Raw genomic sequence first — 18,453 nt, 5'->3', positions numbered from 1 at the left:
TTTTTATGAGTCTCTGATTGATTACCAAGAAAAGATTAAGTTACGTGAACTCTAAGAAGATGTTGCATTTTAGATTATTATTATTACTGTTAAATTCTAGAAAACAGTGTTGGCACAGCACTACTAAAACATACCAATTTTCAGATAACTTAAGTGCTATGTGGTAACATTACTTGACAGACATGACTTCTCTACAAATAAGCATCAGTGGAGAAGCATTTGCCGCAAGTATTGCTCCACCCCTTGTGAAGCATCCCTCTGGCAGGTCTGCACCAGGGGCTTGAACTGCATTCTTACTCACAGTGGTAGGTGCTCTACTAGGTGTGCCACCTCTCCCCACCACCAACACCCCTTTCTTTCATGAGTTGCTGAGGAATGAACCTAGTACCATGCACGTGCATCATGCATTCTTCTGTTGAGTGGCTTCCTAGTATTTTTTTTTCTCTGTTTGAGAGAGTAGAGGGAGTAAAAAGCATCATTCTAACCTCCACAGTGCTCCCACATGGTGGGATTCAAAACCAGCAACACTTGCACAGCAAGGTGTATGCTCTACTAGAAGAGCAATCTCCTAGCCTTTTTCTTTTTAAAATGCTTTGATGGAATTCTTCCTAAAGTATGTTGTTGTTGTTTTTGTTATATCAGACAGAAAGGGGGAGATAGATAGGGAGAGAGACACCTACAACCTGATTCACAATTCACACTCTGAAACTCCCTCCACACGCCTTCCCTGAATCCCTTCGCCACCCCCACCCCCCCCACACACACACACAAACACCCACAGGCAGGGAACGGGGGTTTAAACCCAGGTCCTTACATGGTGTAATCCAGCCAGGTATGTCAGCACCTGACCTCAGAAAATGTACTTTGGGGAGTCGGGCTGTAGCGCAGCGGGTTAAGCGCAGGTGGCGCAAAGCACAAGGACCGGCATAAGGATCCTGGTTCGAACCCCGGCTCCCCACCTGCAGGGGAGTCGCTTCACAGGCGGTGAAGCAGGTCTGCAGGTGTCTATCTTTCTCTCCCCCTCTCTGTCTTCCCCTCCTCTCTCCGTTTCTCTCTGTCCTATCCAACAATGATGACAACAACAATAATAACTACAACAATAAAACAACAAGGGCAACAAAAGGGAATAAATAAACAAAATAAAATAAATAAAAAATTAAAAAAAAAGAAAATGTACTTTATACTCAGCCACTTTTTAAAAAGTGAGATATAATGATCATTAGTAACACTTTCTGAGGAACCTAAAAGCATATAATGTGGGAAGTGGCACAGTGGCTGAATAACATGATGAAACTCTGCTGTGGTGATACCTGAGGACTTAGTAGAGCCACTCACCTAGTGCTTAAATGACTCCAGAACCATTATATAGCTGTTCTGTTTACTATTAACTACTACGATGTCTTTTATTTCCCACACTCACATTTTGCCTCTGAAAACACAAGGATGACTTGATCTGTTACTCAAACCTTCTTCAGTTTGAGTCACGCTCTTCAACTGAGAGATGGTTGAAACTGCTGAGGTTTTTTTTTTTCCCCCTTTTGTTGCCCTTGTTTTTTATTATTGTAGCTATTATTGTTATTGATGTCGTTGTTGTTGGATAGGACAGAGAGAAATGGAGAGAAGAGGGGAAAACGGGGAGAGAAAGAGAGACTCCTGCAGATCTGCTTCACTGCCTGTGAAGCAACTCCCCTGCAGGTGGGGAGCTGGGCCTCCAACAGGATCCTTGCGCTTTGTGCCATGTGCACTTAACCCGCTGCATTACTGCCGACTCCCTGAAACTGAAATTTTACTTTTTGATAAATGTGCTTTTACTCTATGTATCTCCTTATATAAGAAAATTGTTTTTTCATTTTCTGGGAGGTGGTGCAGTGGATAAAGCATTGGATTCTCAACCATGAGGTCCCATATTCTATTCCTGGCAGCACAGGTACCAGATAATGTCCGGTTCTGTCTGTCTCTCCTATCTTTCTCATGAATAAATAAATAAATTCTTTAAAAAAAAAGAAAGAAAATTGTTTTCTTAGTAGCATTGAAAACTAAAGGAGGTAGCTCAGAAGGTAGAGCACAGAACGTTCTGTGTGTGCTTGAGGTCCTGGGTTTGATTCCTGACACCGGATAAATTGGAGTGGTGCTCCAGTTTTCATCTCTCTCTCTCTCATCTTTTTTAAACATTTTTTTTTAATTTACTTATTGGATAGAGACAGAAAAACTGAGATAGGTGAAATTTCTCCCCTGCAGGTGGGGATTAGGGGCTTGAACCTGGGTCTTTGCATATGATAGCTGCACTTATCCAGGTATATCACCACCAGACCCCTCAAATTAATCTTTGAGAAAAGAAATGTTTTGTTTGTCACTGCTGGGCTTCATCCAAGCTGTATATTTTATACAGAAAGAAAGTGCTTGTTATTGATATCCTTGTTAGATAGGACGGAGAGAAATGGAGACAAGAGGGGAAGACAGTGAAGCGACTCCCCTGCAGGTGTGGAGCCAGGGGCTCGAACCAGGATCCTTATGATGCCGGTCCTTGCGCTTCGCGCTACGTGCTCTTAACCTGCTTGACTCCTTTTTTTTGTTTGTTTGTTTCATTGGGTTTTGTTTGTTTCCTCTTCTCTCTCTGGGTCCTCTGATGGAGTTCAGAGCCCTCTGGTCATCTTCCCCAAACATTTACCCCTCTGAGAGTATGGACCAAAATTCTTAATGGGGTGCAGAAGGTGGAAGGTCTAACTTCTGTAATTGTTTCTCTGCTGGGCATGGATGTTGACAGTTTGATCCATATCTTCAGCCTGTTTATATCTTTCCCTAGTGAGGTAGGGCTCTGCAAAGGTGAAGTTTTGGGTCACATTGGTGAGGTCGTCTGCCCAGGGAGTTCAGGATGGTATCATAGTAGCATCCACAACTTGGTGGTTGAAATGCAGTAAGGTATAAAGCAGGACAAAATATTTCAAGATCAGGAACCATAAAGTAGTGATAGAGTGGGAGAGAATAAGGATTTTAGGTTGGGTAGAAGCTAGAAAGTCTATTTTATTTATGTTCCTAGCAGCCCATGACTGTGATAATTTTTGCTGGAGCTTAATAGCTAACCTGCGGGTTGATTAAAAATATTGTCGGGGGCAGGGTGTCCAGGTGGTGGCTCACCTTGCACATTACAGTGTGCAAGGACCCAGGTTCGAGCCCCTGGTCCCCACCTGCAGGGGGGAGAGCGCGTCACTAGCAGTGAAGCAGGTTTGCAGGTGTCTCTCACCCTCTCTATCTCCCCACCTCTCTCGATCTCTGGTCCAATAAATAAAGATAATATAAAATTTTAAAAAGACTTGCTTAAAAAAATAAAAACAAGATTTTTAAAAAAGTGTATGTACATAGATAGATAGATAGATAGATAGATAGATAGATAGATAGATAGATAGATAGTCTGGGAAGATAATGTCAGAGTTGAAAATAGGTCTAGAAAGCTGGATCAGGGCAGAAAGTAGATATATAGAGGATATATAGGGACCAGGTAGTGGCACACCCAGTTGAGTGTATATGTTACAATGCACAAGGACCAGGGTTCAAGTCTCCTGGTCCTTACCTGCAGGGGGAAAGCTTTGTGAGTGGTGAAGCGGGTCTGCAAATGTCTCTCTGTCTCTCCCTTTCTATCTCCCCTTCCCTCCCAATTTCTGGCTGTCTGTATCCAATAAATAAAGTCAATAAAAAAAGAGGATATCTAAATACAATTAATGGTGCCGGGTTGTGGCACACCTGGTTGAACACACGTTACCATGGGCAAGGACCCAGTTTCAAGCCCCCAGTCCCCACCTGCAGGGGGAAAGCTTCACAAGCAGGAAAACAGGGCTGCAGGTGTCTCTCTGTCTCTTCTTCCTCTCTATCTCCCCCTCCCCTCTCAATTTCTGGCTGTCTCTATCCAATAATAAATAAAGATAAGTAAATAAACAATTAACTATTTGCCCTGTCAGTCTGACCTGGGGCCCGTATCTATTTTATTTAGCACAAGAACATATATAACCTCCGAGTACCTGTCAGTCTGTGTTCACAATCCATACTCACAGAAAATATTTGCTTATTTACTAGCCATGCCTCCATAAATATGTGAGACTTAATGCTAAGCTCATGAAAAGGGCTTGTCTGTCTGCTTCCTTTACCTTACCTGGCAGTATTACTGTAGTCATTTTAGCTGGAGTTTTTCTATCTGGAAGAAATTCTCCCCCCCCCCTTTTTTTTTTTAAACACACAGTATCACATACACTTGTACATTTTTTAATGTGAGTATGAGTGTCTTTTTAGAGTAAATAATCCTTACAGATAAAGTTGTGATATCTGCATTGTACATGAAATGTACAGTGTTAGAATGCTTACAATTTGGTATGTCTGCATGTCTGTTAAACAAGGACTCAAGTAATTTTTTCCCCTTCTGTGAGATAACTGAGGAGCTTTTCTTAACTTTGGAGTTATGATGAATCGAGTGGTGTTCGACATGTACGTAGAATGTTTCACCCTGGCCGGGGATTAGGAGGTCCTCGCGCTCGTAGATCAAACATGCACTTTACTAGCAGTTCTACTGGTGGACTTTCTTCTTCTCAGAGTTCATATTCTCCAAGCAATAGGGAAGCCATGGATCCTATAGCTGGTAAGTTAGTTTCACATTAATAAAGGAAATGGGGGGAGGGAGCTCCTTATAAGTATAAAATATTTTTAAAGTAGCTCATAGACATAGCATTTCCCTAAGTACTTAATAGCACAAAATAATAAGAAATTGCTTTGTTTTCTGTTTGTGGCCTCCAAGAAAATCTTCATAGTTGGAAGATGTACATAGTTCCTATGGCTCAACTTCTCAGGTACTCAGATAAGAAAGTTAGTTAGGGGAGTCGGGCGGTAGTGCAGCAGGTTAAGCGCACCAGGCGCAAAAGGCAAGGACCGGCATAAGGATCTGGTTCAAGCCCCCGGCTCCCCACCTGCAGGGGAGTCGCTTCACAAGTGGTGAAGCAGGTCTGCAGGTATCTGTCTTTCTCTCTCCCTCTCTGTCTTCCCCTCCTCTCTCCATTTCTCTCTGTCCTATCCAACAACAACAACATCAATAACAACTACAACAATAAAACAAGGACAACAAAAAGGAATAAATTTTTTAAATTAAGGGAAAAAAGTACAGGAATTTTACTATCCTTGCTTAGAGTTGAGAACTGATTTATTGTAGAGTTTACTGAATTGCACATGTTTTAGGAGCTTTTGCAAAGTCTGACTACAAAACCACTAACATTTGACCATTTGGTTGCCAGGCCAGCGAGTCTAATACATGACCAACTTGGCATGTCAGCAGTGGGGCATAGATGCTGGGAGCCTAAATAAAATGTTAGCAATCACTAGTGACTAAGAATCTGTGGAGCAAAGTGCAAGGACTGGCATAAGGATCCCAGTTCAAGCCCCTGGCTCCCCACCTCCCCACCTGAAGGGGGCCACTTCACAAGTGGTGAAGCAGGTCTGCAGGTGTCTATCTTTCTCTCTCCCTCTCTCTCTCTCTCTGCCCCTCCTCTCTCCATTTCTCTCTTTCCTATCCAACGACGATGACAATAATAGCTACAACAATAAAACAACAAGAGCAACAAAAGGGAATAAATAATAATAATAAAAAAGAATCTGAAAGATATACCAAACACAGGCAAGACTATAAGACACTGAATCCTGTACAGATTTTGAAATAGAAAAAGTCACACCTACCTGGAAGCTGTGATGTGTGTGTTATCTGTGATAGAGACAGACTAGGAACAGTTTTACTAACAATTTTCCTTTAAAATGTGAAATGCACAGTTAATTCCAAATATGTTTGGATAGTTGGGTGTGCAGTAAGCCCAAACAAATTGAGTTTGGGAAATTTTTATTTTTTTTATTTTTTTTCTTCATCTAAAGGGAATACTAAACCACTATATTTAGTAGCAGACCCTCAAATTTAATTTCTGGAGGCAGGATTGAGAAATCCTCTAATCATTACTTCAGTTTTTTTTTTTTTTTTCCAGTGAAGACTAGTTTATTTTAGTAATTGGGCATAGGAACCCTTGGGATAAAGCAAAAAAAAAAAAAAGGCAGAAGCTCACCCCATTAATTTAGTTTTAATGATAAAGAGCACTCACTAGTCTGGGAATATCTGCAAGGCAGTTGTTAAATCCACAGAAGCAAGGTAAACCTCCCATGTGGAAGAAAGCAATTGCTGCATCTCTAATAAGACAAAAGCAACAAATGTGTACATCACTCTTGATGAGTGCAGCTTTACTAAAATGAGAATCTGGATCAAAATAGGCCATTATGTATTGCTCTAAAGTCAAGAGCCAGTCAACCCTACTGGATGCCATGAGAAGTACTCACTGCAGTGATACATTGGTACTCTCAAAACAGGCAAGTGTGTAGGGATCACAGAAATGAACTAGATCTCTCAGGTCTTGATTCTAGCAGTTTGTCATCTAGTAAATGCTTAAACTCCTAGGATGTGTCCGACACTGTTCTGAGAGCTGGGCATATCATAAACGACAGGCTTAATCCTTGCTCTGCTCATTGAGAGGGCTTAGTTTAGACCAGGAAGTAAACTGCCTTAATGCACTGAAGTACTGAAAGAAAGTTTAGCAATAGTCTTAAGCAAATAATTTAAAAAGCAGTTTGTTATGCTTTGCTTATAACAGAAATAATTACATATGGATTAATGTTCATATATTTTCTCATGATCCATACAAAGCAACTCCTGTCTCTAAAAGCTATTGAGCTCAAGTTAAAACCGTATGTTGTCATGGGTGCCTGATAATTCTTTCATTGTTCCTTTTACCGTAAGAGGAATCTGTAGCATGCATTTTCCTTACTATTTAGACTTTAATTGTTTTTCTTCCCACTGGCAGAGCTTTTATCTCAGTTATCAGGAGTGAGACGTTCTGCAGGAGGACAGCTTAATTCTTCTGGCCCTTCCGCTTCTCAGTTACAACAACTGCAGATGCAGCTGCAGCTAGAACGACAGCACGCCCAGGCAGCACGGCAACAACTGGAGACCGCACGCAATGCAACCCGGCGCACTAATACAAGCAGTGTCACCACTACAATCACACAGTCCACAGCAACAGCCAACACAGCTAACACAGAAAGCAGTCAGCAAATTATCCAGAATTCCCAGTTTCTTTTAACAAGGTAGTTGTTCATCTAGTAATGTCACTTTGTTTGAGAAGTAGTGTTCTTACCACTATTCAGTCTGAAACAACCTTTTCTCTTTTGTACATCTATATGTTCTTTAAAATACTGCTAGTGACCTAGCCATAGTTAGACATCTCTAATAAAAACTACACACTCCACATTTCCCCCAAGAATATGGGAAATACTTGATGAAATGACTACGTTGCCTGTTTTAAATTTATTATTACCGGGGGTCAGGTGGTGGCACACTGGGTCAAGTACACATAGTATGAAGTGCAAGGATCCTGGTTTGAGCCCTGAGCTCCCCACCTGCAGGGCCATTGCTTCACAAGTGGTAAAGCAGATCTTTCTCCTCCTCTATCTTCCCCCTTCCCTCTCAATTTCTCACTGTCCTATCATAAAATAAATAAATAATTAAATAGGCAAACAAATAAAACAAACAAAAAAAAGGTTCCTAAATTTATTGCCTATAGAAATCATATCATAAAATCATTTATTACCATAATTAGTATCCCCCGCTCTTAAGATTTTTAAAGTTTTTTTAAATATTTATTCCCTTTTGTTGGCCTTGTTGTTTTATTGTTGTAGTTATTATTGTTGTCATAATTGTTGGATAGGACAGAGAGAAATGGAGAAAGGAGGGGCAACAGAGGGGGAGAGAAAGCTAGACACCTGCAGACCTACTTCACTGCCTGTGAAGCGACTCCCCTGCAGGTGGGGAGCCGGGGGCTCGAACCGGGATCCTTATGCTGGTCCTTGCACTTAACCCATTGTGCTACTGCCTGACTCCCAAAATTTTTTTAATATTTCCTTTTGTTGCCCTTGTTGTTTTATTGTTGGAGTTATTATTATTGTTGATATTGTTGTTGTTGGATAGGACAGAGAGATGGGGAAGATAGCGGGAGAGAAAGACACCTGCAGACCTGTTTCACTACTTGTGAAGCGACTCCTCTGCAGGTGGGGAGCTAGGGGTTCGGACCAGGGTCATTATGCCAGTCCTTGCGCTTTCCGCCACGTGCACTTAATTCACTGTGCTACAGCCCAACTCCCCTTTTTAAGATTTTATGTATTACTAGTGAGAGAAAGACAAGTCAGAGCCCCAGTTACTTATAATTATATGCAGTGCTGGGAATGAACCAAGAACTTGTGGCACTGAAGTCCAAAACTCTACCAGCTCTAAACTGTTTCCCCAGCTGCAACATTCTTTTATTATTAATCACAGTCTGCTACAAAATACAAATTAAGAGAAGATTTAGGGGAGTCGGGCTGTAGCGCAGCGGGTTAAGCACAGGTGGCGCAAAGCACAAGGACTGGCATAAGGATCCCGGTTTGAACCCCAGCTCCCCACCTGCAGGGGAGTTGCTTCACAGCCGGTGAAGCAGGTCTTCAGGTGTCTATCTTTCTCTCCTCCTCTCTGTCTTCCCCTCCTCTCTCCATTTCTCTCTGTCCTATCCAACAACTACGACAACAACAATAATAACTACAACAATAAAACAACAAAGGCAACAAAAGGGAATAAATAAATTAAATATTTTTAAAAAGAGAGAGAGAGGATTTAATAAGGTAGCATTTTCCTGAGAATTTCTAGAGAAACTATTTAAATTTCTATAGTAAGCATACACAAAAGTAGCTTTTTCCCCCTTAGAGCCAGGACTTTGTACACCAGTGATTTCACTGCTCCAGGTTGCCCCTCCCCCCCCCACCTCAGCTAGAGGGAGATAGGAGACACACAGCACCAGAGCTTCCTCCAGTGCTTTAGCTGGGGCTTAAACCTGGGCCACTCACATGGCAAGGTACACAGCGTACCTGTTGGGCTATCTCTACAACCCCCTACCCATAACATTTATTTGTTTTACCTAAGTAGAGACAGAAAGACAGACAGAGAGAGATCACAGCACCACAACTCCCTTCAGTTCACTGGAGGCCAGACTTAAAGCTAGGTCATGCACATGGCCAAGCAGCATACTCTGCAGGTCAGCTATTTCACTGCCCACCACCAAAAAAAAAAAATTTTCCCCATTACTTTTACCATAGAAAACATTTTCTTTGCCACCCCACCAGGGTTATATCAATGGGACTTGGTACCTGCATGAGGAGTCCACTCCTCCCATCAGCCTTTTTGTTTGTTTGTTTGTTTGTTTGTTTGACAGGACAGAGGAATTAAGAGGAGAGGGAAGAAAAGGAGATAATTATAGACCTGCTTCACTGCTCATGAAGCTTCCACCCTGGGTGGTACACAAGGTTTAGCATACATGTTACAGTGTGCAAGCACCCAGGTTCAAGCACCCAGCCCCCACCTGCAGGAGGAAAGATTTGCAAGTGGTGAAGCAGTGTTGCAGGTGTCTCTCTATCTCCCTCCCTGTCAACCTCTTCCCTTTTGATTTCTGGCTGTCTATCCAATAAATAAAGATAATTTAAAAAAATTAAAAAGCTTCCACCCCTCAAGTGGGGAGCAGGGGCTGAAACCCAGATCCTTACACATGCTAACACATGCAGTCAACCATGTAGACCACTGTCCAGCCTCCTGGCCCAAATTAACTTTAATAAAGTTTTCTCTGGCGGCCTAGTAGGTAGGTCACTCTAGAGTGTACATATTGCCCTGTACAACCCAGTTTCAAGTCCCCAACCACTGCAAGGGAGCAACTACATAGGGAAAGATTTGTGAATGGTCAAGTGGTGCTGTAGCATCTCTCAACCTCAAGAAAAAGGCTGTCAAGGACCTGTGGAGGCATGCAAGTCCCCAAGGCCCAGTGTTAGTTCAAGTTTTCTGTGATATAAGTAACATTTACTCTACATATTAGAAAGTTCTACTGAATGTAGTAGACTCTTACTTGCTTCTGAACCTATCATTAGCAATTGAATATCTTGCTCTGTGAAAAGCCTCATAGACACTATATGACTTATCAGAATAGAAAGAATAAGAGGCTTATATTTGACAGATAATTTGATTTTTTTGTTTGTGTTTTTAGATAGAGACAAAATAAAAGGAAGGGGAGATAGGGAGGGAGAGAGACACCTGCAGCCCTGTTTGACTACTTGGAAAGCTTCCCCTGTGCAGGTGGGGACTGGGGACTTGAACCCAGGTCTGTGTGTACTCAACCAGGTACACCACTGGCTGGTACCTAATTTGAAGTTCTAAAGCATCAGGAATATTAGGGAGTCAAGCGGTAGTGCAGCAGGTTAAGCACACATGGTGCAAAGCGCAAGGACTGACATAAAGATCCCAGTTCGAGCCCCCGGCTTCCCACCTGCAGGGGAGTCGCTTCACAAGCAGTGAAGCAGGTCTGCAGGTGTCTTATCTTTCTCTCCCCCTCTCTGTCTTCCCCTCCCCTCTCCATTTCTCTCTGTCCTATCCAACAACAGCGACATCAATAACAACAATAATAACTGCAACAATAAAACAAGGGAATATTTAAAAAAAAGAAACAGGAATATTAAGTAAAATGTATCAATTATCTCCAAAATAGTGTGTGACAATTGATTAGCAAGATTGTAATTTCTCTTTATCACTGAGATTACACCACTCCAGGCTGACTTCTTCAGAGAGAGAGAGAGAGAGAGAGACGGATACCACAACACAGAAACTTCCCTCATTGCATTGGGAGCCAAACTCAAATTTGAGTCATGCACATGACCCAGCAAGTGAGCTATCTTGCAGACTATATTTCTCTTACCTTAGATCTTTAAATATCTTTTTCAGCACAATGGTGCATATATGTAGTAAGTAGCTATTGTGGATGCAGAGGAGAAAGTCACTGTAAACAGGCTCCCTGTTGAGAGCCATCTTTGTATCTCTAAACCACAAGCAAGTCACTTCACTTCTCCAAACCTCAGTCATATAATCACTGTCCTGTGTTTTGATTCATGAGAGAATTGTTTTGAGGATTCAATGAAAAACTGGCACATGTATAGTTGAACTCAGTGCATGGTAGATAGTAAAGGACCTGTTTGTGCTACCCATGTATTATCGTTTGGTGCAGATTTAAGGGCTCAGTCATTACCTTTGGTCTTTTTTGACCAAAAGTCTAAAATGATTGTCTTTCTAAAAAGTGATTAGGAGACCAGGCGGTAGTATAGTAGGTGTGCAAAAGACTTTTATGCCTGAGGCTCTGTAATCCCTGGCTTAATCCCTGGGCCTCATCATAAACTGGAACTGAACAATGCTCTAGTTACAAATAATTACAGTAAGTGCCTCTATCAGATTCCTTCTTTTGTTTAATTTTTTTATTTTAATTATATTTATTTATCTATTTATTGTTCTTTTTTATTTATTTATTTATTCCCTTTTGTTGCCCTTGTTGTTTTATTGTTGTAGTTATTATTGTTGTCGTTGTTGGATAGGACAGAGAGAAATGGAGAGAGGAGGGGAAGACAGAGAGGGAGAGAGAAAGATAGACACCTGCAGACCTGCTTCACCGCCTGTGAAGCGACTCCCCTGCAGGTGGGGAGCCGGGGTTCGAACCGGGATCCTTATGCTGGTCCTTGTGCTTTGCGCCACCTGTGCTTAACCCGCTGCGCTACAGCCCGACTCCCTTATTGTTCTTTTTTTTTTCTTTCTTTCTACTGCCAGGGCTTTTCATACCTGCTCAATTCCACTGTTCCTAGGGGACCATTTATATGTGCGTCTGTGTGTCTTTTTTTCAGATAGAGAGAAACAGGGTGAGAGAGGAGAGACACCACAGCACTGCACTACTCCACTGCTTGTGAAATTTCCCCTGTGCACAGTCAAACCCATGTGGCTCCATGGGCCTTGAACCTGGGTCCTCAGACATGGCAAAAACATACTCTTGGTGAACTATCTTTCAGCCACAGTTTCAACCTTTTGTCAGTAGAGCCAGCTATCCCCAATTTAAAGATCTTTGTGAGCTTTTCAGTTACATCAAGATTCACTGGAGCTCAGTGCCAGCACTAAGAATCCACTGCTCCTGGAGGCTATTTTTCCCACTTTGTTGCCCTTGTTGTGGTTGTGGTTGTTACTGTTATAGTTGTTGTTGTTGCTGGATAGGACAGAGAGAAGTCGAGAGAAGGGGAGAGAAAGAGAGACACCTGCAGACCTGTAGACCTGCTTCACTGCTTGTGAAGTAACTCCCCTGTAGGTGGGGAGCCAGGGTCTCAAACCAGGATCCTTAAACTGGTCCTTGGCTTTGCACCACCCTGCACTTAACCACTGCGCTACCGCCCGACTCCTTTTTAATTTTTTTTTTTTTAATATTTAAGAATGGAACTTTTTGCCACTGATGTTGTTGGATGTGACAGAGGGAAATCGAGAGAAGACGAAGAGAAAGACACCTGCAGACCTGCTTCACTGCCAGTGAAGCAACCCCCGTGCAGGTGGGGAGCTGGGGGTTCGAACCAGGATCCTTGTGCCAGTCCTTGCACTTTGTGCCATGTCATGTGCGCTTAACCCACTGCGCTACTGCCCAGCTCCCCACCTTTTTTCAATTATTAGTCTTTTCTTTTGATCTTTATTTGATAGAGATAGCCAGAAATTGAAAGGAAGGGGGAGATAGAGAGGGAGAGAGACACCTGCAGCCCTGCGTCACCACTCATGAAGTTTTCCCCCTGAAGGTGGGGACCAGGGGTTTGAACCCAGGTCCTTGCACACTGTAGTGTATGTGCTTAACCAGGTGTGCGACAACCTGGCCCCCTATTTTTTTCTTTATATTTATTGTATAGAGACAAGTTGAAGGGGGCGAGGGAGTCGCATACAGTACTGCTTCATGGTTTGTGAATAAGTCTCAGTTGTTGTTTTTATATTAACTACTTTCTGTTGGATTTTACTTTCTTTAAATCCTGAAATGTTTATCTTTTAATTTGTTTTCTAAGCCTTATTTCTAATCATTCATTGTTTTAAACGTGACAGTTGAAATTTCAAACAAGTCACTTAACCTGTGTTTCACTTTTCTCACTTATAAAATGTTGAAAATAGAATCTAGCAGGAGTCGGTGGTAGCGCAGCAGGTTAAGCGCACGTGGCGCAAAGCTCAAGGACCAACAGAAGGATCCCGGTTCGAGCCCCCGGCTCCCCACCTGCAGGGGAGTCGCTTCACAGGCAGTGAAGCAGGTCTGCAGGTGTCTATTTTTTTCTCCCTCTCTCTGTCTTCCCCTCCTCTCTCCATTTCTCTTTGTCCTATCCAACAGCGACGACATCAATAACAACAACAATAATAAGTACAACAACAATAAAAAGACAACAAGGGCATCAAAAGGGAAAATAAATAAATAAAATTTAAAAAAATAGAATCTAGCTCTTTATAATAGTTGAAAATATTAATACATACAAAAAGCGGAACAGAGCTCCTGGAGCCAGGTGGTAGCTCACCTGGTTAAGTGCAGATATTACAGTGCACAAGGACCCGGGTTTGAGCCCTCAGCCCCCTCCTGCAGGGGGAAAGCTTTGTGAGTGGTGAAGCAGTGCTGTAGGTGTCTGTTTCTCTCCCTGTCTCCCCCTTCCTTCTCAATTTTTGGCCGTCTCTATCCAATAAATAAAGATTTTTTTAAAAGAACACAGCTTCTTAGTGGGAGAAACAAAGTGTGTGTGTTCTTCACCCTGTGAGCTTCTGGATGTGTCCTTATTTCAGGAGGAATCATTAAATGGAAATAATAGAAGAAGGTTAAGGAACCTTTAGATTTTTCTCTTTTCAAATTTTCAGTTCACAAATTTTAGGATTACTTCTTTTCCTCTTTATACTTACAGGGGAGTTTTGGTTAAGAAAATCAATGTTAGAATTTCTGTTTTTCACCATAGTATTTCTGGTAGGAACATGAGGAAATTAGATGGGCTGTTTTTTCCTCCTGTAGTCCAGTTAAGCATAGACTTGTAGTGCTGCTTCAGGTGTGGGGGTCCATCTCAACAGGTGATGAGTAAGAGCAAAGCGTTCCTCAGAAAAAAATGTCTCAGGTTCTAAGTTTGTAGAAGTTGATTGTGTTGTCTGTGCCTTTTATTTATTTATTTAATGTATTTATGCCTTCTTAACCAATAAGATCTTTTCTTTTTAATTTGCGCAGGTTGAATGATCCTAAAATGTCTGAATCAGAGCGCCAGTCCATGGAAAGTGAGCGAGCAGACCGCAGCCTGTTTGTCCAGGAGCTCCTGCTGTCCACTTTAGTGCGTGAAGAGAGCTCATCCTCAGACGAGGATGAACGGGGGGAGATGGCAGATTTTGGTGCTATGGGCTGTGTAGATATTATGCCTCTAGATGTTGCTTTAGAAAACCTCAATTTAAAAGAGAGTAATAAAGGAAATGAGCCTCCACCACCTCCTCTTTGATGACATCCCAATCCGCAGACAGTGTCCTCTGTGCTGTATTTGCCAATGAAAGTGGACAACAACTATCTTGGGTTTGTTTGGTGATTGTAATTTCAGGTCTGTCACTCTTGTTACATTGTGTACATTCAAAAGGAAGAGAGAAAATATATATGATAATCATTTCCACTTAACTAATTTTTACTTCTAGCAGGTAAATGTAGGTAGCAGTGCAGGGGTGATCTCTGCTTCCTGTACCTTGACATGCAAAAGGCTCTCCTAATACTCCACATTCAAACTGAAGAGGAAAATTGAAATCTCTAATGAAGCTGCTGTGTGTATTTATGAATATTAATGAATAAAAACTGCTTGGATGGTTTACCTTAACTACTGCATGAGGTTTTTTGCAGCGTGCATGAGTTTTAGTGACCTTGTTATTTAAAAAATTAAATACAAGGAGTAAAACTTAAAAATAAAAGCCCAAAGCTTTCCCAAACATTATTCAATGGTTACACGACAAACAAGTTACATGACGCAGTAGCTTTTGAATAATGTCTGCCTGAATCACCTTTTTTTGTGTGCCTCCTAAGCACAAAACCAGCTCTGCAGTGGAATCTGTGGGTCGTAGCCCAGTGTGACTCCACCCTGTGTGACTGTCCTGTCGCCCTGTTAGTCATCTTGCCTGTGTGGAGCTCAGCCTGTCTCTAACTCATCTGTAGAAGACGCACCAGTAAAGCTACTGTCGGAACCTGCGGCAGGGCGTTTGTGTGCCCTAAAAACAAATCCTGTTCATATTTGTTTAAACTTTTTACCTTCTGTGGTTGTTTCAAAAATTTTCAATTGTTAAATGTTTTATTCAGGTGTAGATGAATTTCACTTACTCACTGTTCAACAAAGTTAACCTGGATTATGTTGTCTTTGTTTTTAAAAATCTCACATTCTCAATCATATTTTTGCGTTGTTTTATGTATTTGCTTCATAGTTTGCTGAGACAGATCAGTATCAGGGGAGCTTTGAGGATTTGCCTTCCCAGATTTTGTCAATATATTACAACCAAATTCTTAATGCTAACTTTGGCACCTTTTATTTATTGGGTTTTTTTTTTTCTGGCATAAAAAGTAAAGCCTTTTAATTGAATCATGCCACCTCTATGCCTATATTATTAATCCTATGTGTAAAAAAATATATATGTGTACAGCTTTGGGGGGTTTGTTTTGGAGTCTGGAGGGGCCGAGATGTTTTTTATTTTCTGTTTCAGTTTTTGTGCATAGATTTTCCCAATAGCTCCAAGGCAGGGACAGTGGGTTTGGGGCTTGGGGGGCAGTTTTTGGAATGTAAATTTAGGACTTTCAAAAAAGGTGCGCACAGCTTCTGATAAATTTATAACTAGACTTAACCTAATCATGTCCAGTTCTCTTTTTCTCTGAGCCCTTCTCTCACTCACCTCTTTCTTCTGTCATTCTTTTCCTTTTCCTTGTCTGTCCTCTGTTTCTTCAACATGATAAGCATAGACTTGAACACTCTCCAGTGTTCTTCCGAGAACTGTGAAGTCCATGTTCATCCAAATGTAACCAAAAAGAAGTCACCCACATGTCTAAGAAAAAAAACGGATGCTTCTCCTCCAAAACTTTAGACTCAGTTTCTGAAAATAATAGCTCTGTTTTCTTTAGTTTCTGTGATAAAAATGTTTTCAAGAAAAATTTACATGAAGCTTCTGGGTTATTCTAGAAGTCAAGTTCAGTAGGGATTTTTTTTTTTTTCCACTTGATTGGTAAGAAGTTTCAAAAACTAGTTTTCAAGCTGTGGTCTTTTCAAACACATCTGCACATAAGTCACACATTTCAATAAAGCATTTTCAAGACTGTTGACCATTTGAATTTCTTTGGTGGTGTTGAATTAGCCTGACTTTTATTAAGAGGTTTTACATCTTTAACCCAGTATTTCTTTTTCTTTTTCTGCTAAACTTGGAGGCCCTGATTTTGTGTCAATGCATTGCTTTGGATGTGAAACATAGAAAATGCCAATTATGTGCTTTCCCTTTTCTGCAGAAATTCTGGGAAAATGTAAGATTCTTTTTTTAACATGTTTTGAGAAAACAACTGTAAGTTCATTAAGGGCAGTTTTAATTTAGATGATCAATTTAACACTTCAAAAGACCTAAAAGTTTATAAGATTCCATCTCATGTAGAGTACTGTATATTATTTTTTTACCAGCTATTTTACAAATACCTCACCTCATCCTGTATGTAATCGATTATAATGTATTATTTTAGAGTAGAAAGACACACTATCAATATAAAATATATTTAAGCCCTTCAAATTCTTGTGTTCTTTTTATTTAGTTTCTAAATTAACATCATTATTAGAAATATTAGATAAAGATAATTGCAAAAAACGGTGTAGAGGAGGCTATTGATATGGCTTATTTTGACTGCTCCTTCAAACTTGCTGAGTTTTGAGAGGTTTTTGGTTTCTTGAAGTTTAAGTGTCTAGGATATTAGACACACAGTCTTTATAATGCCTGCCTTTACTTCCTGTATGGAAATAATTTAAAACTTTCTCTTCAACCTGTTCTGGAAGTTTAATGTCTTAACTCAAAACTCAAAAAAAATTTTTTATATATATGGAAAACATAAAGAATGTTTGAATGTTTATTTGCTTTTCTGCATAATTATGGATGAGAATATGCAGTGTATTTAAAAATCTCAAAGTGATTCCTGCTCATTTTTAGAAATTTTTATTAGTGATTTAATGATGGTGTACAAAATTATAAAATTTTAAGGGTATAAGTTGCACACCGCTTTCACCACCAAAATTCTGTGCCCCCTGCCACACACACAGATAACTACCAAAGTTATCACAGAATTTCTATGAAATCATGTGTAGCATATCTATGGCCATCACACTCCCGTATGTTTAATCACAGAGAACGATAGTAACTTAGATTTGACTGAAATAGAAGAATCGACTTGAATTCTTCGGGCTATTTTTCACTCAGCTTGCTGAAATATTTTAAGTCTGAACAAATGGAAGTGCTTGTGCCTTCATGGCTTTACTCATCTATATATTTTCCATGATTGACTATAGTGAAATATTTTAGATTTATATTGTAGCTATTTGTTGTTTACAGAGATTGTGTATAATTAGATTAATTATAATTCAAACAACACTCCTTATGATCCCCAGAGAAATTTAGCTTACATAGTTAGAGTAACAGCACTAATAGAATCCGTCCCATTATTTTCCCTCTTTTCACCCTCCTCTCAATATTTGAATTTTCAGCAACTTAGGAAGGTGTTTTCAATGACTACTAGACCTATTGTAGTTTTTCTAGTTTGTGGGCCACAATTAAAATAGATACGGGAACCTAAGCGTCCTAGTGGCCCATAGCAAGTACTGCCATCTGTCTCCCTTGTGTATTGTGCCCCATGGCTCCTGGGTTGGTTGGTTAAAAGTGTCTGCTGTGTGGGCCCTGCTTCTGATGGTAGCTCAGTAAAAAGTCAGTCTAATATGGTTGGGGTCTAACATGGTTAGTGTGAAGCCAATGTGCATATAAGTCTTTACAAATGAGAGGGACTGGGCACCAACAACCCCTTCACAACTAAATCCAATTTTAGGAAAAGGCCCGGCACTAGTGTTTACTATACATGAGGTAGACGTGCTTTTAAGTTATTGGCACACACGGTTGTTGAGTCATATAAAAAGTTGTTTCCTGTGTAGTGATAAGCTCTGGTATTAAAAAAAAAAAAAGAATTATAAAGTATATTGGCTCAAAGGTCATGCTTATGCATGTTTCTTTTTTTATTTCTGGACTTGGGAGTTCAGCATGTTAGGACACAGGACTTGCATATCTAAGGGGCAAAGTTTAATCCCTGGTAAGTGTCAGAGTAGTACAAAGTCACTTTTTTTTTTTTAACATCAGTACTACTCAGCTGTGGCTTATGGTGGTGCTGGGGGATTAACTTGAAACTTTATAAAGCCTCAGGCATGAGAATCTCTTTGCCTAACCATTCTTCTAGCGTTTGCCCTTCTTCCATAGCCAGTCAACAG

At 40.7% G+C, this 18,453-nt stretch overlaps 1 protein-coding gene across 1 annotated transcript in view; it reads left to right on the top strand.

Annotated features, from left to right (window-relative positions):
* Positions 1 to 16,269, top strand: part of KCMF1 (potassium channel modulatory factor 1) — an 87,554-nt gene extending 71,285 nt beyond the window's left edge. The window contains exons 5-7 of the mRNA XM_060187335.1: positions 4,439 to 4,624; positions 6,873 to 7,155; positions 14,166 to 16,269. Coding sequence (XP_060043318.1) covers positions 4,439 to 4,624; positions 6,873 to 7,155; positions 14,166 to 14,427 — 731 coding nt within the window. The 3' untranslated portion in view covers positions 14,428 to 16,269. The remainder of the gene's footprint in view (positions 1 to 4,438; positions 4,625 to 6,872; positions 7,156 to 14,165) is intronic.
* The last annotated feature ends 2,184 nt before the right edge of the window (positions 16,270 to 18,453 follow it).

Source organism: Erinaceus europaeus, chromosome 3 (genome assembly GCF_950295315.1).
Source record: "Erinaceus europaeus chromosome 3, mEriEur2.1, whole genome shotgun sequence".
Classification (NCBI taxonomy): domain Eukaryota; kingdom Metazoa; phylum Chordata; class Mammalia; order Eulipotyphla; family Erinaceidae; genus Erinaceus; species Erinaceus europaeus.
This window is presented reverse-complemented; position numbering and strand designations above follow the sequence as displayed.